This window comes from Dermacentor silvarum, chromosome 10, assembly GCF_013339745.2.
Source record: "Dermacentor silvarum isolate Dsil-2018 chromosome 10, BIME_Dsil_1.4, whole genome shotgun sequence".
In the NCBI taxonomy this organism is placed as follows: Eukaryota; Metazoa; Arthropoda; class Arachnida; order Ixodida; family Ixodidae; genus Dermacentor; species Dermacentor silvarum.
Genome location: NC_051163.1, coordinates 7,905,460 through 7,928,904, shown reverse-complemented (window position 1 = coordinate 7,928,904; position 23,445 = coordinate 7,905,460). Strand labels below are relative to the sequence as shown.

General features: G+C 51.1%; 1 protein-coding gene across 4 annotated transcripts in view; it reads right to left on the bottom strand.

The window, feature by feature from the left end:
* Nucleotides 1-10,751: 10,751 nt before the first annotated feature.
* The window catches only part of LOC119466447 (potassium voltage-gated channel protein Shab), a 39,040-nt gene continuing 26,346 nt past the window's right edge, over nt 10,752-23,445 (bottom strand). Inside the window, exons 2-7 of one of the 4 annotated variants that reach the window (XM_037726960.2) lie at nt 22,689-23,285; nt 21,507-22,370; nt 20,634-20,864; nt 19,881-20,223; nt 17,458-17,742; nt 10,752-14,734 (exon numbers count right to left, since the gene is read on the bottom strand). In XM_037726960.2, coding sequence (XP_037582888.1) covers nt 17,462-17,742; nt 19,881-20,223; nt 20,634-20,864; nt 21,507-22,370; nt 22,689-23,237 — 2,268 coding nt within the window. In that variant the 5' untranslated portion in view covers nt 23,238-23,285 and the 3' untranslated portion in view covers nt 10,752-14,734; nt 17,458-17,461. Of the gene's footprint in view, nt 14,735-17,457; nt 17,743-19,880; nt 20,224-20,517; nt 20,865-21,506; nt 23,286-23,445 lie in introns of those variants that run through there. The other 3 variants (XM_037726958.2, XM_037726963.2, XM_037726962.2) reach the window with 3 other exon arrangements.

Below are 23,445 nucleotides of genomic sequence, written 5' to 3'. Positions count from 1 at the left end.
AGCCTGGGAAATGACGTGTCCCAGGTACTCAACGCTGGGGGCCAGGAAAACGCACTTTTCCAGCTTGAGCTTGAGACCGGCGTCCTGCAATCGTGCCAGAAGGTTATGCAGGTTCTGCAGGTGGTCACCGTCGTCGGTGCCAGTAACCAGGATGTCGTCCAAGTACACCACCACGTGCCTCATGCCCCTGAAGAGGTTGTCCATCTCCCTCTGAAAGATGGCCGGAGCTGAGGCCACGCAACGGTAAGCGCGTGTACTGGAAGAGCCAACGAAGAGCCCCATTGTTGTCGATATCGTGACATACTTCCGGGAGGCATCCTGGAGCACCAGCTGCTGGTAAGCGTCTCTGAGGTCGAGATTTGTGAACTTCTGTCCCCCGGACAACGCTGACCAGAGATCTTCAATCCGGGGCAGCGGGTACTTCTCCACGATAGCGACGGGGTTGATGGTAACCTTGAAATCCCCGCTGATCCTGACATTGCCATCTCGCTTGAGGACTGGAACTATGGGAGCGGCCCAATCAGACGTCTTGACGGGCACCAGGATGCCCTCTCGCTGTAACCGTTGCAGCTCCTGGGTGACCCCGTCCTTCAGGGCGAACGGCAGTGGGCGAGGCTTGAAACGAGGCCGGGCTTCCTCAGGAACGTAAATGCTAGCCGTCGTGCCGGCAAATGTGCCCACCCCCCGTTGGAACAGGGACTTGAAATCGATCACGAAGCTTGGGACGTCTTTAACCACTCCGGCAACCGAACGCCCAGTGCGTGAATCCAGTTTCGGCCCAGCAGCGTCGGTGATGACCCCTTGGTTAAATAAAGGGGAAGGGTTGCCTCCTTCACACCAAAGCGAACGCTGACCTGGGCCTGCCCCTGGACCTGGGCGAGCTGTCCGGAGTAGCTGCGCAGCATCACGCCCGAAGCCTCGACGGACACGTCGGGGAAAGTATGCTTGAACAGTTTCCCGGCCATGACCGACACGCTGGCCCTTGTGTCCAGCTCCATGGAAATGGGGTACCCGCAGACTTCAACGGTCAGCAGATACGGTGGCACATACGACGGAACAAGGCCTGTGTGCCACATGCCGGAGATTGGCGGGTTCTCGGCCACGACGTGGAGCCTGGCCGCTGAAGGACCCGTGCCTGCTGCCGCACGTCCCCGTCGCGAACGCTTGTGACGGCTACCCTGCCTGGGCTTGATCCAGAGGGAGGTGGACAACCTCTTCAGGGGCATGAGGCACGTGGTGGTGTACTTGGACGACATCCTGGTTACTGGCACCGACGACGGGGACCACCTCTAGAACCTGCACAACGTCCTGGCACGATTGCAGGACGCCGGTGTCAACGATCATCCCATGTGGTCAGGCTCCTCTCCCGGTTCACAAACCACGTCCGCGCACTATCTCGAAGAGCAAAATAGACATTAGACAGCTTTTGCCGGGAGCACCATTCATTATGACTGGCGACACGCTCGAACTGGTCCAGCCTATCTTGGACATCTTCAATGGCGCCACCATGGTAACTTTCTGGGACCATAGGATGCTGTAGCGTCACCTGCGATGGAGTTTCAGTGGCCATGGCGGTAATATACGTAGACGCGGTCCGGCAGGGTCCTGCAAGGGGTTGAACTCGGGGCGTCAGGCCTAGCAGCGGCGGCTGTACCGGTGAACAGGAGTTTCGACAAGCGAAGGCGATCCCGCGTTCGATGGATGGCTCCGCGAAGGGGTGCCAAGCATGAGGCAATCCTATCCATCACCTCCACCAGTGTCAGGACCTCGTAGGAGACGTGAAAGCCGGCGTACAGCGCGTATATGATGATGATGATGATGATGATGATGATGATGATGATGATGATGATGTCCTCAGCACATGGCTCGTACCCACTTCGGGGGATTGGCCAAGAATTGAGCACCTGAACTTTTAGATATGGATTTTGAAACTACAGTTAATGTGCAATTTAGTAATCAGAACAGGCAGTTTAATTTTCCTGAACTGCATAATTTATAATAATAATGCCATGAATTAAAACTGAAATATCTCTCAGAGAATTGTTAAAGTAGGGATTTAAAATTTTAATCGTTTTGTTGATTGAATGAAACCACAAACGGCATCAAATACGTCCCTGTGGCTAAAGCCAAATACCGAGGCACCGAAAATGAGTATATAAGCACTTTATATGAACAGCCAACGCAACGTCGTTGTCGTCCCTGTTTTTGTACCCGCGCGCTACTTCAGCGTCGTTTCCATGGCCAGGCACACACCCGCGGTGACGATATAGGATGTGGCAATATAAGTGTATACTATTAGATAAAAGTATAAAAAGAAGGAAATGCATACGCGCTTTGACGACTGGAATGGCACTCCTTGTGATATTGAGTTTGATGTGTGCCATACTAGGGCCTTCCTACATGACTAAATGTCACTATACGTGACAGTCGCTTTCGTCACGACTCTCGCAGGCCACAATAGTTGTGTTTTAGACGTACACTTTTTGTTTACTTTATTGGCGCTCAAAAAGCCAACTTGCAGTGTAGTGAAGCCAACTTTCTCCAGAGTAAAAAAAAATGTTAAGGGTATTCTGCAAATAAATATATTATCCTGAGTGTATTTCGGGCATTTATTCATTGTGCCGATTCAATTAATCACTTAGAAAAAAAATGGCATTTTAGATTTTTTTTTTCAAATATAACTCTGGAGGTAAAGAGTAAAGATATTTGCACTCAAAGCAAATAAGCCTGGCTACAGTACAGAACACTACGAATAGGGAGCGAGCATGATTGCAAAAATGTGACCCTCAGATCCCTACTAGTTGTCACTTAAGTTGAACAAGTAAGCTTTCTAATGCGTGAATAAATGTAACTTGTGTATTTGGTTACGTTATTTTCGTACCCTAGTGCCTATACACCCTTTACAACACGAACAAGACGTTTCACGTACCTCTCTCAGCCTTCGTTAGTGATGCGACCTACACGATTTTTGGGAAAGAAGATCTTGCCTGACATCACACGGGTTTGGCGTATCTGGGATCCCGGTACCTTGTAACCACTTCCAGAAGAAAACGAAAAAAAAAAAAAAGACTACCCATTCGCGCCTCCACAGCGTCGCAGCGAGTCGCAAAAGATATCAAAATGTAGGCAACAACGAGCCAAGAAGCGAAAACTAGTCGCAGAGTAGGTATAAAATATTAACGGTAAGGACGTAATTAGTGCCAAGATAGTGTCACGTGGTTCACAGGTTTTCACAGGTTGCTTCTGTGGTTCCCGCAGTTTATTCTGTGGTGGTCCCACCTTCGGGTGGTTGTACGTTCGTACCCCGCACCTCCACCAGATGTCACGAAGTAGTGACGCTGAAGGAAACAGTCGTAAAACTGTACAACGAAACTGGTTGTTTATTGGGCGAACCTGTGCCCACAAAAGCAAGGTACACTCAAAGCACAACGATAACGGCGAACACAGTCGGCGATCGTCGAAAATCTGATTGCATGACTGACGCGAATTCTCTAGAACTTTCTGGAAGACACGCGGGCATCAGGAATTAATCTAGAACCTTCGATGACTCAGGTATAAAAGCCGACGCGTTTCGCCGCTGATCAGATTTTCGACGATCGCCGACTGTGTTCGCCGTTATCGTTGTGCTTTGAGTGTACCTTGCTTTTGTGGGCACAGGTTCGCCCAATAAACAACCAGTTTCGTTGTACAGTTTTACGACTGTTTCCTTCAGCGTCACTACTTCGTGACAATAGTGTCGAAAATTAATCACATTGCACTATGCCCCTGTAAAGGGTGCACCGCCGTAGATTGAGGTGTGTTGAGGCAAAGCCGCTGTACGAGACACTTTTGGGAAATTGAGTCAGTTCGCTTGGACTAAGGGCTCGCGCGAGGCAATGGCGTCTGGAAAGCGGCTTCGGCGGTGCCCACAAGTTGTGAAAATTAGTCGCAGAAGAGCAGGTAAAATTAACGGTACCGGTGTAATTAGCGCCAGTATAGTAAAAAAAAAAAAAAAAAAACTTGGAGGACGCTTATATAAACTTCGCCTTTAAGAGTGGAATGCGATAGCATTCAAAGATCCCTGACTGCTTATCACGCTTCCCGGCAACTGCAGCTTTTGTAACCGTTTGCCTGGAAACGCTGGCGGCGAACGCTATGCACGAAGGCAAGCTTTCTGGTTCTTTTTCTTTCTTTCATCCGAACGGCGGGATCCGCGGAGGCGACGCCATCTGGATGGTGTTGCAAAGAACCGAGCGGGGCACACCGCCCCCACTAAGACAGACCTCAAACTGCAGCTGGAAAAGGGGTTTGTGTTTGAATTTCCACGTAACAGAATTATGTTTTCTCGTATATTCAAATTACAATCCGACGCTATCATGTCTGTGGGTTGTGTGTAAATCGTACTATACCAATTTCCTGACGCATTTTACTTTGAAAAATCCAATTAGTTCAGTAACGCCTATGTGCCATGCGGAGGCCCTGCGTGGTTTGGGAAGATTTTTCCCTGACGGACAACGCCACCGACGCCGACACCGGATTTTCTGCGACACGAGGCCCTTAACGCTTTCGCGCTAATATATTTTATGGTTTAACACCTACTTACCTACAAGAGTGGACAAAATTCATGCGTCTTTGGTATAACTTATCACTCATAATGCACAACTAAGCAATCGAAAATTAGCTGGTAACCTAAAGAAACCAATGAGAACGTTCAGTAATTCAACAGCAGGTAGCTTCTCGCTCTAGGTGGCCCATGAAGCAGTATGCTGTGCCAAGAATTTTAGTTGAACAAGGGTGGTGACCATCACGTGCAGTGCCTCGGGGAGATGCATGCAGCATTACAATACCTGCTTTCCTGTTTTTGCCCAAGTCACATCAATGGATTAATCTCGATTAAATCATAAACCGAAAAACTGGAGAGTTAGAATTGCCCCGCACAAGGCACTACTGGTAATAAAATTGCCTCCAGGCTCCAGCAGCGCTTGTCGAATGGGTGCCGCAGTGCTACAGCTGACCTGCCGAGGTGGGGGTAGGGGGGGGGGGGGGGGGGGGGGGGGGGACGAGCCTTTCCTTAAAAAATGGAGGCGCGCACCCCCCCCCCCCCCCCCCCCCGAACGCTCCAACGACTGTCAGTAGCCCGTACACGAGCCGCAGATGAGCCACCCGTACGGACATATGAGCGGCAAATTTCTTAGCGGTGACCGGCGAATTTAGGTCATGGCCACACCGGCGCTGCTTTAGCTCGGGGCCTCCTATCTAAATGAATGGAAACTGAGAAATAGTTCTCGGCAGCCACAGCACCACATTTTATGAGATTTGCTCCATCTAAAAATAAAGAAACACGATAGTATTAAAGGACCCCTTCATCACTGCTTCTCACGCTTCCGGGCAACAGCAGCTTATGCAACCGTAAGCTTTACCGGGAAACGCTTGCGGGGAACGCTATGCACGAAGGCGAGCATTCGGACATGCGGCCCATACCGATAAAGCTGTCTCGAGAGTGACGGCGATGGACATTAGGTGTAAATACTGTAAATTTCCATTTTGTGAAGGCTAACTTTGTAGGTTTCAACTTTCGACGTGAAACGTCTTTCTAATTGGTCGGAGGTGGTCGCTTGTTAAAACCGCATGTAACGAAAACATGTTATCCCTTATGTTATCGAAACTATTATCGCTTATATATTCGCAACTGTTATCCCCCGCGCGCCTTAATTTGATAATGTTGCGTAGATTAAAGAAACCATTACTCGATCATACATGTGTCGGGTGCACAGACGGTGCCGTTGTCGCGCGCATGATGTAATCGGAGCTAAATTTAGGTTCTCGCTTAACGTTTTTAGATACGGACCCTTTTCCTGGCATCACTCAAGTTCCCCCACCACTTCAAATCGCCGTTGCATTCCAATTATGGTGCGCCGTTACCGGACCCGTCAGACAGGTTGGCGACTGATGCGCGAATATATGTCTCTTGCCTCACTTTGGTATCATTGTGTGAAGAAAGGAAGCCATGTCTCGCGTGCACAGATAGCGCCGTTGTCGCACCACGCATGACACAATCGGAGATAAATTTAGTCTCGCGCGCGGCGTTCTAAGAGACGGAGCTCGGCAGTACATTTGTCCATCTGAGCAGGAATGGCCGCGTTCGGGAGAGCTCATTGTACCATAGTAGGTATAATTTATCAAAATTTAACTGTTCTTCATCAGGAGCCATATAAAGCATACAAGTGTGCAATTGCATAAATGTCACGCTCGCTCGGTTATATGCCTCCACCCCCCCCCCCCCCCTCTCCCCTGCGTTCGACATGTAGGGTCCAGAAATGGCCTGAAGAGACTCGGGCAGCAAGGCAGAGAGGTATTCAACCCCTTTGATCATGGCGGCGCATGTCCGTCGCCATAGGGAGCGCAGGAGATTGAGGCAAACGCAGGGGCTTAAGCAATCTACGAATGCGGCGGGCTCGAGCAGCGCAAGTCTCCAGTTTCACCACTTGTGTACGAGCATATTGCCCAAATACCCTCTGCAAAACAAACAGGCCCACTGAAAATAGGGAGCGAGCACGATTGCAAAAGTATACCGTAACACAACACCCCCACTCGCTGTAACATAACACACGTAAGCTTTCTAACGCGTAAATAAATGTTTTTTTCGAATTTTTTTTCAATAAAATTTCGTTGGCATCATGTCTATAAACCTGTAGTGCTCATACGTCATCTGTAGCAAGCACAAGACGTTTCACGGATCCCACTGTGGCTACGTCCCTGACACAGCCTACCCAACATTTATTTATTTTTTGGTTGACAGATTTGGATGCTTTGTACATTTTTCTTGTTATAAATTCGGATGTGGTTAACTTTAGGTCACATTGTTTTGTACTTTGAACCCATATAAATTTAGTGCACGTAGCTATAAGGGGGCGTGTTCGAATCTGGTGGATACTGCCAAAAAAAAAAAAGCGGCGGTGTGTTAGATTATTAGTTTTAACAGCGAAGTTGTTTAAGCTAGCCGTAAAAAGTATGGTGTTTCACAGAAAGCCAGCCGCGCCGTAGCTATGGCACCAGCGACGCCGCAGCTGCTAGAACACCTGGCGCACCTGAACTTCACGATCGCCATGCTCTCTAAACTGCGCATGCGCGAAAAAAACTGCACATAGGGATTTCTTTTCGTCGAAGATTCACCTGTGTCTAGGTACTACTGAGGAGTTGTCGCTCCTTGAATATATGACTTTGCCTAGGTACTACGGCGGAGAACTCTTCCATTGCTCGTTTTGTATGCATTTGTCCCTAGGCTAGCCGGCATGTGCGTTTGCGGTCTCGTCTCGCCGTCCCCCAGGGTCATAGAAATCTCCATGCACGGGGTAGGGGTTGTGCCCACGAGCCGTTGACGACGCTACACGCCTCACTGCCGAAAAGCCGCGTCGCCCAAGTTTTCAACGACGAAAGTATGCACGCTCACAGCGAAATAAGGGAACAAGACGGCGGGATGAAAGTGCCCGTGTGTTGAGGCGATAACAAAGACGCCGACACGGTAAGTTTTTTTTTTTTTTGCAGTGAAATTGCAACGAAGCGAGCGTCCGCTCTTGCGCAAGCGGATACTGCTATCGTTTGTGCGCCGGTGCTGCGGCGGAAGCCGCGGTGCCACGCGCCGACGCGAAGCGGCGGTTGTTGGGGTGTTGCTACGCTGCGCTCCGCAACACCCCAAATAAAAAAAATACTGCTCCAGTCAGGTAGACTGCTCCCTCCCTGACAGTGAGATTATATTTGGATCATCAAAACAGTGATGCATTTATTAGGAATACCATCGATCCCTTAACGGCAGCCACAGTTGTGCCTAGTCACCACCAGCCCAGCATGTTCTCCGTTCCAACGCCGGCGGCGGGAAGACAGCGTCGCGTAAACAAACCTCAAGTCTCGGAAGCCAACGTTAGGGACAAACGTATACAAAACGAGCAAAGGAAGTTCTCCGCCGTAGTACCTAGGCAAAGTCAGATACTCAAGGTGCAAAAGCCCCCAAATTTTCTCTCGTAACACGACTTCGCGCGCAGTGAGCTCCGCTAGGGACGAACAGAGCAAAACCGGCAACTCGACAACTCCTCGATCAGTAGTACCTAGACAAGCGAATCTTCAAAAAAGAGAAATACCTATGTGCAGTTTTTTAGGAGCGAAGCTCCTTATAGCGGCACCCGTTCCGTCCCCGTGGTAGTAGTAGTAGTGTGTAACCAGTCTGAGAAAAATGAGAAAAAAAATTCCTAAGTTGTGTCCGTAGCGCGGTATCGAACCAGGGACCCCTCGCTTCCGAGCGCGCGGCGTTAGCCCACTACGCCACGAAGCGCACATAGACACATGCACCACGATGGCAATAAATACCCAACATTAACGAAAGGCCGCGTTTCTAGCGTGTTTCTAACGCGTTTGTGCTAGCGCGTTACGGCCCGTGTAAGAAGCTGGTGTAAGACGCTGTGGCCTCTCCGCCTTACCTTCAACGCGTTTCGAACGCGCTGCCCAAGGCGGTGGCAAGTCAAGTTCAAGCCGAGGAGCGTTTATGAATACGGGGGGTATACTCTCTCAGCAGTCATGTGATGGCGTCGGCAAACGCGGTGCACGTTCCGGCATGCGTAAATGGCTGCGTAAGACGCTGTGGCCGCTCCCCCTTACTAGAGAGTACTGCACGTTTCTAACGCGTTTGTGCTAGCGTCCCCTTAAGCGGGAGATCCGATGATTCCCTCCGGAGCTTCGCCCACTCATCATCATTCACCCCGTGGATATGCTGTGATTTTTTTATTTTTTTCGCGCATGCGCAGTTTAGAGAGCATGGCAAGCGTGAAGTTCAGTTCCTGGTGCAACCTACTGCCTGTGTATTGCGCATGCGCCGAGGAAACGCGGGCGGCGTCGGCAGCAGCTCGGCAGCAGCTCGGAGACACTGCGCGCAACCGGTTGCCGCCGCCGCGCGAAGATCTGCGCATGCGCCGTGATAACGATAGGATCTGCGCATGCGCTGACCTTGAGGCAACAGCTATGTTAGCGTGTGCGCGGCGGCGCTCGATCAGTAGAAGCCACGGGACGCTCAAAGATAGTTCATACTCCCGAAGAAGAGGCCGCACTTCGCGATAAATTCCGGAAAATGCTGGGTATAGTGCTTAGCCTAGCCCAAAAGCCAGGACTAGCTATAGTTGCCCATCAGCTCAGCTGTCTCTTTAGCATTGCGCCTCCAGTGAAAGCTATTTCTTCTATTCGACCCGATGGATAATTCGATCACCTCTGCCGGCTCCATCAAATTCGAATTAACGGAAGTCGACTGTAGTATGTTTTGAATTTTACACTTAAAAGCTAAGGCCAACTGTTTGCTAATACAAAACTAGGTACTGCACGCTTTCGCTTATAGCGTCACGTGCTGCATGCCCCGCATCTAAGCATGCATAAAGTTGTCGGGAAAAACAATGAAGTGGCAAATCGAAGATGCTACACACACTGAGGCAACAACAACACAGTCAATGCTACGGAAGTACAACTCCGTCGAAGGTATTGGCCCTTTTCGCAGCGATCCCGTGGGCGCTGCCATGTTTGATCACGTGGTGATGCGTCCATTGCTTGCCTTAACTCCCTCCGTGTTTACAATGGATGTGTATGACGTCGGTGAGGCTCAGCAAACCTCTGTTTCGGGAGATACTGTAGACGGTGACTGGGTGGACGACACCTTTGGCCACAGCTTCCGAGAACATGTCCAAACCTCGCGAGCAGCGTATATGGTGCTTGTTCTAAAAGCGGGCCTAAATATGTATTCGAAGCTATCCAAACTTTACGCTCAAGCGGATTGTCATGTTTCTCGGTGCGGTCACTATCTGATTATTTTCTGCATAATCGCTCGCGGGTGTGCTCAGATCCGATAGTTTTGTTCTTGCTGCACGGAAGGCTTGAAATGTAGCTGTTTTGTACATTGTAATGCTTGTAGCAAAGATGTATTATCGCTAGTAACTCGCTTACTCTTGTGGACCGTCACAAAATCTTCAGTTTCGACCATTCGTGCGCTATCGGTGTAGTCTGTCATTTATACTGTGCGCGAAACTTACTATGACAGGAAGCAGCGCTACTCCCTTTTTCATTGTTTAACGAGCGGTACTCACTCTTGACGACGTTCCGGGGCTGAAGCCTTTGAATGTTAGCGATACAACGCTGGCGGATGAGCGAATTTCTGTATCCTCGAGAAAAGCCGTACATCTCGAAGTGCCGGTAACACATTCCAGTCACTATTTTTGCAGCCAACTACTGCACACGTCTTCAATCCAGCATGCTTGGAGCACAGTGCGTTAGTGAAAACTCAGTTACGTTTCCGATAGCTGATTGCAAAGAAGCAAGGTAGAAGTGATAATGGTTTCGTATTCGTGCGCTATCTCTGAGGCCACGTGCGGCGAGTCGACGAATGCGCCATCTCGTTTCTCTAGAACAAACTGCTCCGCGAAGCTTGCCCTACCAACGAGAGCTTGTGTCGTCACGTTCTGTTGCGTACGCGGGATTTTCAAAAATTCGTGCACGTTTCGATTAATTGTGTGTCAGTGTTTTTAAAGCCTGGTTCTTTTCTCTTGCTAGACCGTTTTCCCCTTCCTATGTTTGATCAGTCCACGGAATCCAACAACTGCAACAGTTTCAGATCCGTATAAGTAACGACCTTATTCGCGCAATCAATAAAACGCAGCGGCAAGGCGACAAGGCGCAATCGAAGCATGCGTCGTTGGAACCGCCGTTCCTTTCCGTCGATGTACACAATCACGTAAGCACAAACATAAAAGAATAGAATCGCTTTTATTCTTCACTTTCTTGGAATGGGAGTCAATGTATTGCGATGGGATCGTCTCGAAAAAGGAATCTTCTGCGGAGCCAACTGTCGCGTACTGCTTCTCAAGAAGAAAAAAAAGTAACAATAGAAAAGAAAGCGAGTGGGAGTATCACTGAAGTGGGTCTCCTCAGCCGGCTCCACGCAGTGTCCCAGTAACGATCGCGAAATAAATGCTGGCCGCGTGGATGAGGACGACGCGAGCAGGCGTCCCCTTTTCTTCCGAGCGGCGACGCGTTTTGTTGTATGGATTGAGACGCGCGGGCGCGCCAGTTGGCACGCAGCCAAGTGAAGCCTGCCGACGGCCGAGATGCTGCTTAGGCGCCTGCGGCATGGCGCCGCTCTCGAAAACGCCGGGCGAGAAAGCCCGGCTAGGGCACCAACGCTCGTCGCCCCTGATGAAAGAACCCTCCCGGCCGCGCAAACAAATGGGGGCCGGTCATATACGCTTGCCAAGGAACGGTTACAGGGCGCCCTCATCCATCTATCCATACCCCCATCTTGACCGTCAGAAACGATAAAAAAGGAACGGTGAAAATGCGTTTACAATGGCGCCGTGAAGACATCGGTGACTGACACACGCGTCTGCTGCTGAACTTGTTGGTGGTGGCGGTATTGTTGCTGCGCGGGAGTAAAGGCTGGGAGATGCCTTGAGCTGAGAAAGACACGTTGCACGCGGAGGTCTGTGGACATCGTGCAGTCGATGCGCGGGCATGCAGTGTATGCTACACATATTGAAGACACGTGTGCGACTGGCGTTACTACTACACGAATCATCATCATTATTATTCTTTATTTATTTAATCGCGAGGCATTGGCGAGTGAAAAATATGTTTCTACGTATATGGTGCGTCGGTACAGTGGGAGGACCCAGGTTTCACGCAGTTCCGTATATCAGTCTGGTCTTGGCGACGTTACTATTAGTACATGCCACATTTGGCACATAAACGAAACGCTTTGTTTTGGTTAAACATGCGAAGCCAGTGGCGACCCCCTTCAGGCAGCTGCCAAGCGAGAGCCCTTTCGCACTTCCTGAAAGGCTATCCCTCCACGTGACGTCACAATTTGTACGGTACGTTAACACCATGGGTCACCTTCGGAGTCATACGCAACGATTGTTCCTTAAACGCAAGCGCCTCGCTCGGTGCGAAAACCTTTCCAGGCGCGATATCCTCGTGCATTGCACTAATTCGAGATCATTTACAAGGGCGTACATTTGGAATGAGCAGCTCTACGGTCTGTTCGTTCTGTCAATCTTCTGCTGCGCCTGCGCGCGCAACGTCATTGCTACAGTATGACGTCATAGATGTTACCAAGAACGCACTCTCTGAATATATAAAGGGCGCTTCGTAGGCCTAGCTGCCTCAGCGACCGAGTTGAACTCCTCCAAGTATCTTCCATCGACACATGACATGAGAGTGTTGTTAGCAACAGCTCTGGCGGGCACACAGTCATTTACAAAGCGATGATAGCAGGCATGATTCAGAACCTAGGGCCCGCGTCTCCCTGAAAGCTGTCTCATTGGCAACAAAAATAAGAATATAGTGAGACGAATAAAAACGTGCACACGCTTGTGTCACAACGTAATACGTCCCAAGTGGCACCCGCAGTGGACAAAGTGCGTTGCGTGTCTGGTCACATTCTCGATTTGATCACCTGGCGGGGAGAACCATTGCAGTGCACGTTATATACGATACAAGGTACTTGTAATCACGTCGCGGAATTCATTGGTCCATTTGGGAGACGAATTCCATACTTTACTAACTACAAATTCTTCCTTCTTTTCTTTTTTTGAGGTTAGCTTTCAGTAGGTTCTGACATCCACGTCGACGCGGCCGAACGTATACGTTCTGCGCCGTTGCAAACGCAGCAAGGGGACATGCGCTCCTTTCGAACAGAATTAAATTCATTAAGACCCATTGACCTGCACACGCACCACCTAGTCACGGCTCCCTTGGCATTTTGTCGCATCGATGAAGCGTAAATTCAGATTGCACGGCTGCAACAGAAACTTAACCGGAGCACACTGATATGATGGCGCAATGTAGCTCACCACCGAAGCTATGCAGAAGGACGGAAGGAACAATACTCCTCGAGCGTCACGTGGCAGGAAACAGAGCGGCGGAAAAGCTGCGCGCCAAAAATGGCCGCGTCGTAGACAAAAGAAAGAGCACGACCCGCGCGTCGTTAGACATTCGGCCATCTTGCAAGGTCACGGTTGACACCAGATCATTACGCACTAGCAGGCAGCAGTCAAGCATCTGCGCACTGCTTGTGTTAGCATTCCCAATGCCGCAAGCAGGCATTACAAAAACGAGCGAGGAGTGTTTCTATGTCGAAGGCAGCCCGATGCAGGAGTACGCGTAGTCTAACAAGAATGAAGTCGTATGTTGACACCCCTGCGCAATCTTGTTCACATCACTCTAGCATTCATACGCTAAAGTGGATCGGCTTTCGAAATGGAATTCATAGCACCTTCTAATGCTTAGCAGGCCTCCGACGACGAGAATGCACCAGAGTAGGTCACGTTAACCTGAGGCAATCATTCGTGCACCGAAGGAGAACATGCCAGACTCGAATGTACACGGAGGTATGTCACGTGACGCCGGGGGAGTCGCGAGTACTTTTTATGCACCAGTTATTGTTGTTGTTATTATTCTTTTTACCTTGTAAAGCTGCGAGTGGATAATTGATGCTCTCTGTCACTTTACGGTAACTCGGCTTGCGTGTGTTTCATATAGCGCGCCTGTCCGGACCTCGTGTTGGGCACTGGGCGGCGCAATTTCGTGTATGCGTGTCAGTGATGCCCCGTCGTGTGCCGGTGGCATCACTATCAGAGTGATTAATGGTTTTCACTGCATAGACTTTGCGGATGGCTCACAACCGGTAGCTGCTCTTCTACGCTTGCATACAACACTCGCGAACACACACGCTCACAAAGTTGCATCGCACTGGAAACGGGCTTGTGACAAGCACGCGGTGACTAGACAGGAAACGTGTAAAAAAATAGTAATGAAGAGCGCAGTGCTCCGACATGCTAGCGCCACCGAAATTGTCCCGATGAAGAGAAGCGGCTACAGCGGACACAACCCAGCATGAGGAAACGTTTAACGGCACCATATAGTCGACCGATCGGACAGGGCTGTAGAGTTATGTACTGCATTGCACCGAAAATGATTAAAGGAAGCGCACACTATGTGCAACTGTATTCGCAAACGTGATCTAATGGGCGTCTTCGGTCCGCTTGTGATTGTTTCCCCGTGTCCGTGGCCACGCGGCTATCAAGACACAGTTCGAACGACTCGGGCAGTTAACAGCCGCACTGACACGTGGCATAGGCTTAACATTGCCCCTTGTGGTGTCGCTAACGGTGCAATTGAGCTGCGTCAAAAAAAATATATATAACAAGCACAACACGCCATTTTGCCGCCAGCAGCATACGTGACGCGCTTCACTGCCGGCCGCTAGTGCGCAAGAAGTTCGTGTCAGTCCCACCGTTCTTCGTGGCACACACAGACGAATGGTTGCAGTGCTGAGTAACACGAAGGCGTAAGTGAGCAGGGTCGTTATTCGCACCAAGAATGTGAGAGCAGTCTAGAGTTCGACATATAAAACAAAGAAATGAGGAGGAAATGCTGTGGTGGGCTGTCCGATGAGTTATGTACAAGCGCGAGATGAGGTCACATATCGTCGATGGCTGTTGCTGCTGCCGCTGCGGCGGATGTCGATGATGACGATGAGGTCTCCTCCGGGCGTCCCGGGCGCTCGCGCGGCGCCGCCTGGGGCCTCGGTAGGGATCCCGGAGGAGACAAGTAGCGCCCCCCACCGAGGCCCCGAAATTATGGCGCCCGCGGCGGCGCCCGGGACGCACCGTATGGTGTCGCTGCATGACCTCCCTTTCCGGCACCCCCCACGCACACGCACTAGGCCACTCTGCAAGAGACAGAACACGAGGAAACAAGATGTAAGGCTTGTGCACGGTGAAGATGAGCTTGCACTGGCGCCAATCACGAACGCCATGTTGGAGAACCTCTATACGGCATAACGAAATGTTGCGCCTTCATTTAATCTCCAGCGACGGTGGGTAAATCACGAAAACTGCGAGATTAGGGCAAGAAAGACAGACACATCACGATACGACGTAGTCTATGTCTTCCTTTCCTTCATGTGCTGTCTTTTGCGCGGCTCCCGTAAAGTTGACATGTACTTTTACTACTGTAATATACTCAGTTACCTACCACCTGGTTCAAGTGGTAGGCAACGGGCCCAGATCCGAAAATATGCATGATGATCCAGTAGGGTATCCTTGACTTCACGTGACATTTTGCTCGGATTAGCGTAGCAATATCGCTCCGTGGTACAAACAACTCGCAAGTATCGTCATGCGGTCACCATACTAACTTTCCACAGGTTGTTCGAGAGTTTGAGGAATATGCACCTTCCACCGTGCTCGTGGTTCACCAATATGATGATCGCAATGACGATATAGCAATAGATCACATAAGGCTAGCACTACTTTCGGGGAATTCATCCCCAAAATCTGCTAATAATGCATTGGCGTTCCAGTTAAGATTGTCCTGAACCGCTAGTGATGCCGTCTCGAGGAACTGTTTGCTGGAATTCCAATGCATGTGCCGTGGCATACCTGGAAAGTAATGATATTAGTCAAAGGATTTCTGCTAAGCACGCATGAATCGACTGCTGATCGGATTCAATGTCGCAGTTGCAACATATGTGCCGTAAAGGGAAAATTAAAAAAAAAGCTAATAAGTGAGTCTGTCTACATTAGCTACCTGAACATAGCCATTTCTCAAGCAGGTAATTTCTGCCTCTCCCAGAAATCCTGAACAAGCGGAAAAGCGCTGTCACAGGACGATTGACAAAAATCTTCTTTCTGTGGTTTTACGTGCCAAAACCAGTTCTGATTATGAGGCACGCCGTAGTGGAGGGCTCCGGATTAATTTTGACCACCTGCGGTTCTTTAACGTGCACTACAACCCAAGCACACGGGCGTTTTTGCATTCCGCCTCCATCGAAATGCGGCCGCCGCGGCCGGGATTCGAACCCGCGATCTCGTGCTCAGCAGCGCAACGCCTTAGCTAACTGAGCTACCGCGGCGGGTATTTACAAAAATGTGTTGGGACTTTAAAAATAAAAAGTGGTATATACCGCAGATGCCACAACGCTCATACGAGAAGCAATCGTAATATCAGGAAAAACGTACAAACGATAAACTTGATTCTCTGTGCAATGAACAGGAGAGGGAGATGCGGGACAAAGATACCACACGTGCCCTAAACTCGGTGTCTGCATACAAACGTCAACTGCGAAATTCTCAAGACGTCGTGGAAGCGCTTGGCGGTTGGTGAGGGCGATGGGCGGGAAGTCGGTCGCTGAAACGCTTAATATTTGCAGTCGCAATTTAAGGTGGAAAGCTCTTCCGGCGACACCGAAAGGAGCGTGTCAAATAGCGTCATAAAGACGCTACCCACTGTAAAACGTCGAATGTGGCAAGCTCAGAGCGCATCATGGTTATTTAACCTTGTGGAACCAGACAAGTTAGAAAGGGTATGCACTGTGGCTGCGGCGTTTTGCTGCCGAGGTCGCGGGATCAGTCTACAGTCCGCGGTGGTCGCATTCTGAAGGGGGCGGAATGCACAGGCACTTGTGTGGTAAGACTTACAGCACAGTACACGTTCGTTAGCCTCAGGTGGTTTGAAATAGATCCGGAACCCTATCCTGAGGCGTCTCTCATAGCCCGAGCTAGAGTGAACTGGAACCCGTGTTGGTTTAGGAGATGTTAAACCTGTTCCATTTTGTTGTGCAGGAGTTGCTCTGGAGAGATTGAGGTACACTGTACATCGGCAAATCCACTTCCCTGCTACATATCAAAAATAAATAAATAGAAATTCAAGGGGCAATTAGTTATCCCTACGTGGATGAATGCGAAAGCATTACGACCACCAAAGGTCGAGGGTTAATTCCCACCAATTAGGTCGTGTGTTCGAGTGCCTTAATTAGCTCCATTTTAATTACCTAGGAATTAATTAACTTCGTATTAATTAAAATCAATGGTCGTGGGTTCGAGTACCATAATTAATATTATCTTAATTAAACCTGTCTGATTTAACTTCGCCCTAATTAACTTCATCTTAATTTATTAACACTGCCTTAATTAACGTCATCACCTGCCTCAATTGGCTCACTTGGGCCATTTCACTCACTCGGGATCACTTGGGCCACTTGGGCTTTTTGGACCATCGTGGTCACTCCAACGCCGGATTTTCCACCTCGTGAGCCATATATTGCTTTCAGGTTCAGAAAAAGGAGGACAATGAAGATGACCATAAAATCGCCGCAACGGAGAGCTGACAACCGAATGGAATGGTATAAACACTTTGTTGGCACCATTAATTGGTCCAAGAGTCCTACATATACTAAATGGGCACTGGGTGCAGACACACAGCTCGGTTCGAGTTCCGTACACGGTATGCCGAGCATAAGTGCGTCACTTCATACATATAGCTGTAGATATGTACTTATCACAAACGCTGATCTAACTCATCTGTGTCCGCGTTAAACTCCGTGGGTCAATCAATCGACAGGGTGCAGAATGCCGTGGGTTTCCTCTTGCGCGCACAACCACCCACACGCACCTGGCTACGAGTGCGGCTCCCTGGCGGGGCTGCCGTCCTCCTCCTGCGCGGTGAGCAGGGGCGTCCTCTCGGCACGCACGGGCGAGCACATCACGTCCACTGTATGCACGCACAGTGCGCCCAGGCTGGGCGTGGTCGCGGTGCCCGTCGATGCCGTGGTCCGCTCCTCGGGCTTCTTCAGGATGGACTTGGCGGCGCCGCGGCTCGCCGGAGGCTGCTCCGCGCGCACGCCGGGGTCCCCCGAGCCGCCGTACTTGCCCGACTGGCCGCCGAACAGCGTCAGCACTGTGACACGCACGACACACGCGCTCGAGAGGAAAGGCAAAAAAAAAAGGAAGAACGGCACCACTACTGTATATGGCACTTGTGAGCACCCTCCCATCCGTGGGGCGCAGTGAATGGATCGCCCGGCTTTGCTGGATAGCATGTTTGTCAAGTCAAAGAGCAAAGAGGAGATGTGTGTACAGTATGGTTCATTCTTAAAGGGAACACCTATTCAGTAACGAAGCCAGTATAACTATCACATTTCGGCAACTTTACCTGAAAAAAAAAGTCATTGATATATGACACATTAGACAGACATAAAAGCGTAAAAGGCAGGTTGCGGGACTTATTGCCACTATTACAACAGTATATAGCGGCGGAAAACTATCTGTGTGTAAAGTGCGAAATTATGGGCCAGTGTTGGGGAAAAGTGGAGTAGAGGAAGTTTTTTTTTTCTTGGCGTGTGTGTGTGCGTGTGTATTCCCTGTTATCGAAGCAATCGTATGCTTTTTGACTTACAGAATAAGCGAATAACTATATACTGTCGTTTTGTAATATGTAAACAAAATTTATATGGCATATCAAACGCTGAACACGTTCTTAGCGTACATCGGCAGGAATATTGAAGAAATATTAGTATACATCTGACCAAAGTTAAAACTTTTCTATCGCCCTTGGAAAATATTGAGGATGTCTTCCGATAAATTAGTTTCCTTCTAACCTTAGATTTAATTTTCCGTTACATGCATTATGTGTTCCTCGCAACACATTCGCCCGGAGCGGAAGTAGGCAATAATAAGTCATTTGAAATTACCACTGTTCATGCAACAAAGAAGGATTATGACGAACAGAGGTGAATGAACTTCGGTGTTGGACTAAATTCAAACATATACCCGAGTGACTGCAGAGAACGGTTCATGCTTAAAGAAGTCAACATCACATATAGTTGAGAGAGAAAAAGCTGGCATTTGTTGCATATTAACCCTGATTACAGTGTTTTATTCTCTTGTCCCATAGAAAGTGTCGTATATATGAATTTATATCCGCCCTGCTATATTTATATATTTATATGATTTATATATCCTAACCAGCGTGTGTCATCGTCCCTCTCTGTCCGTGTCCGTTCGTTCTGCTGGAAACATTTTGTGCCACCTATCATTCATCCACCTTAATCCACCTTAATCAACCCTAATCCTCCTTAATACACCTTTATCAGCCTTAATTCACCATACTCCACCTTAATCCACCATAATCTATCTTAATCGACTTTAATTCACCTTAATCCACCATATTCCTCCTAGATACACCTTAATCCTTCTTAATACACCTTAATCTACATTAATACACCCTAACAAACCTTAATAAACCCTAATCCTCCTTAATCCACCTTATCTAGCTTAATCCTCCTACGTCCACCTTAATCGACCTTAATCCACCCTAGTCCTCCTTAATCCACCTTGGTCGACCTTTATCCACCTTAATGCACCCTAATCCACCTTAAACCCTAATCCTCCTTAATACACCTTAATCAGACTTAATCCACCTTAATCCTCCTTCATCTACCTTAATTGGTGGATTGGTAGGTACACTGTGACCAAATGGTGATCCATCACTGGTTTTGCCACGTATATTAATGAACCTACATACACAGGCTACTGTAGATTCAATTTTGTCGACGCGACTTTTTTCTACACACCCTGTTGACGCACGCACTTTTGGTCAGAACCTAGCCATATACAGCTTCGCTGTAAAAATAAGCCAAAGTATTCACGCCAGCTTTCATTCAGCTAGAGCGAGACAAGTGCGTAAATGCGCACAAAGATGACGTGTGCGTGTATGCGCGGGACGCCCAACCAGCAGTAGATAGGGCTACACGTCTTCTGAAGCCGGAAGCACTGAACATGGCACATCTCGACAAAAATGAATTTCAATAGTAAAAACAAAAATCGTAAAACGTCACATCTACAACGTAATTATCTCGCGCCTGGAAGTACCTACTGCTTCGCGCAACCGAAAAGCGATGCGTGAAGCGATAACCGGTCGCAGCTCCTTTTCAGACCCGCAGAACACGGCAGCAAAGAATGCATGCAACGCCGTGCAAGCCCCAAAGTTCTGGGTTGCCGTGCGCGCCTCTGTGAGCCCCGAGCCAAGTGGCCCACCTTTGGAGAAAGGCGACGCCTTGTGGCTGGCCGAGGGCGCGAACACGTGCGGCTCGGGTCGCGGCAGCTCGATGGTGTCCGGCCGAAGAGCCCGGGTGGCGTCCACGGGGTCAAAGCGGGCCTTGGTGCGCACGCCTTGCAGGAACCGCGGCCGGACCAGCTGCACTGGCTGCTGTTGTTGGCCGGCCATCGGTTCTTGGCTCAGGTCCGCCTGCGAGGCGAACGGCTGCGTGGCGCAGGACAGGTACGTGTCCGAGCTCTCCACGCTGCCGACGTCCCAGCGGTTGATAGTCTTGAGCTCTATGTTGGCCCGGAAGTCGCCTTCGAGGAACTCCTTGAGCTCCTGCGAGTCACCAAGGGGTTTGCATGCTCTCGCCGGCGCCCTCGGGCCATTGCGGCACAGGGCCGGCCGGAGGAGAGAAAAGCACGGCGGATAGAAAAAGAGGGCCGGGGGGACGAGGAGGCCGAACCGGCCAGCAGCGAGGGACGAGCGCCGGAGGCTGCTGGCGGCGGTTCGGCGACAGACAGACAAGCAGAGCGGCAGCAGTGGTAGGCAGAGGCAGAGAGTTAGTGCACGCGCGGCTGGCCAAGTGGTGCGTGCTTTTTTTGCGGCGCGTGTGTGCGTTTTGTACGCTACCTGGCCCGGTCTCGAAGGGGTAGATCCTAGCGCGGGGCGCTACGCGCTCGAGCCACCTGCAAGGCAAGCCCGCAGCCCCCGGCGCTCGTCCCCGATGCCCCCGAGCCGAGACTCACGGGCGAGGCCGCCAGCGTCTGGCCCGCCGCCTGCTGGCGACTGCCGCTGAGAGAGTTGAGCGGCTCCGGTAGCAGAAGAGGGTCGGAGGCACCCCGGGCTCCTCCTCCTCCTCCTCCAGGTTGTCCCCCTGAGCAGCCGCCGCTGGCAGCCTGCAGCGTGTGCTCGTAGTTGCGGAAGCAGCCGGCGTTCAGGCGGGCCGCGGACTCTTCACCGATGCTGATGGCGTCGCCCTGCGCGGGGGTTTCGACGAGTGCGGAGAAGCGCGCCCGATTCACTTGCCTCGCGTCCTCCACGGTCTTCCGAGTAGGTGTCATGGTGGCCGACCGCGCGGCTGGAAGCTGGTCATACTTTGAAGAGCATCTTTTCAAAGCACGATGCAAGAACGGACGCGCACAGCACCTATACTTACTTATATAAAACAACACTATCTGTCTGAGACGTCTATAGCTAGCTGATTCAGATTTGTGCCTACGCATTCTTTGACGGCACGAGAAGTCCTTAGAAATCTCTTGTTTTTTTGTTTCTTTTTTTTTGGGGGGGGGGGATATGTTCCTTGTTATTCAGGGATCAAGGAACAGCTACCACTCTAGGCGACCTAGCTATTTCTCCCAGTTATTGCTCGCAGTTATGTGCAAGAACGCTGTGCGGTCATATGATCATGCAAATGTGCAAACTATCGGACAGTGCTCGCCAACACAGCGAGGTCTTCGATGTTTTTAGACAACCTAGAAAAATTCAAGACTAGTATGTCCACGTAATTCACACGAATAACTCAAAATACGCTCCTTACAATGGTCGACACTGCGCACACAGAAAAATACGTGGAGGCAGAAATGGCCACGTCAGGTGTACGCGGCAGAGAGAAGGCGTACCTGGGAGGCACCGTGGGCCGTGTCCACAAGGACGTCGACCAAGTCCATGCTCTTGGCGAAGGCGTCGCGCAGGTTGACGTGGTGGAAGGAGACGATGCTGCCTTCGCGCCTGGCACGCTCCAGGGCCTCCTTGCGCTTGAGCGCTTTCTCCCGGCGCATCTGGTTCTTGTAGAACTCGGCGAAGTTGTTGACGATGATGGGGATGGGCAGCGCAATGACGAGCACGCCGCAGATACAGCAGACGCTACCGACGATCTTGCCCAGAGGCGTGGTCGGACAGATATCTCCGTAGCCGACGGTAGTCATGGTGATACTTGCCCACCAGAAAGTCTCCGGGATGCTGGTGAACTTGGTGTCGGCCACCTCCTTTTCGGCGAAGTAAGCCAGGCTGGAGAATATCATGATGCCGATTGCCAGGAACAGCATGAGCAACCCGAGCTCCTTGTAGCTGTTGCGCAGCGTGAAGCCCAGGCTCTGCAGTCCGGTCGAGTGGCGAGCCAACTTGAGGATTCGTAGGATGCGCATGATGCGAAATATCTGCACCACGCGACGCACATCCTGGAACTGGTCCTGCTTCTTGCTACTCGTCTCCGTGAGGAAGAGCGAGATGAAGTACGGCAGGATAGCCAGCAGGTCGATGACGTTGAGCACTCCCTTGAAGAACTTCCACTTGTTGGGCGAAGACAGGAACCGCAGCAGGTACTCGAGCGTGAACCAGGTAATGCAGACGGCCTCGACCAGCGCCAGCTTGGGGTTGTCCACCACCTCCCCCTTGTGGTCACGTTCTTGCAGCTCGGGCAGCGTGTTGAGCGTCAGCGCGATCGTCGACAGGATGATGAAGAGGATCGACAGCACTGCCACCACCTGGGGGACAACGGTCGCATTTTCGCTGCTTCTTGGTTTTTTTCTGCCCGCGCCCTGGCCGCAGCGCCCGTGGCGCCTGCTGCATCGGCGACGCGCAGACTCTCGCGCTGCCCATCCCCAGAGCGCGTTAAGACAGCGCGGCGACAGACAGACAGAGAGAGAGCACCTGCTGCGCGCGCAACGAAAAAAAGAAGAGAGAGAGACGGAAGAACCAAACAAACATAGCGGAACAGCAAAGAAAGCGACAGCAGAGAAAAAGGGAGAGAGAGAACGACAACACACACACACAGGCTTGCGACAGCGCACGTCGACTCTCACCCGGGCGGCCAGTGACGAAGTGGGCTTCTCGAGCAGGTCCCACAGGAACTTCTGCAGCTGGGCTCGGCGCCCTTCGCCGAAGTACTCTTCGTCCCTCTGCCTCAGGGACTCGGCTTCCTTGCGCATCTCCTCGTGGACGTGCTCCTTGCGTTGGTGGTAGCGGTGCTGGCAGCATGACTCCAGGTAGAGCTCGTCAATGCCCCAGTACTCGAGATCGTCGCTGAAGGCCATCACGCACATCTCCTCGACCAAATGCAGCTTGCCGGTACGGAAGAAGTTGAGCACGGCGCCGAACGAGCGCGGGTGCCGGTCGAAGAAGTACTCGTTGTCGGCGAGCGAGTAGTCGTCGCAGAGCTCGGCCAGCGCCTCGTGCGTGTTGCACTCGCGCAGCCGGCCCAGCCGCGTGTGCGGCAGCCGCTCGAGGGTGCGCCACAGCACCTCGTGGCGCACGCCTCCCACGTTGATGACCACGCGCCGGTTGAGGGCCTTGCTGCGCATGATCATGAACGGCTCCGGCGGCAGCGACGACAGCGACCGGGCACGCTGCATTGCGCGGCTCAGCAGGCGCCGCTGCCGCACGCCCGGCCGATCATCCGCCTGCGCAGAGAGAGGTTCGCACTGATGACCGACAGGCGCTTCCTGCACCAGCAAACTTCCACGAGGTTCAAAGCACTTACGTTGTAACGACTCCGATTTACGCTTATCACACATGTTGAAGGCAGGCGAGAGGTCGCCGGCTCGGCGTCCACGACTCTCA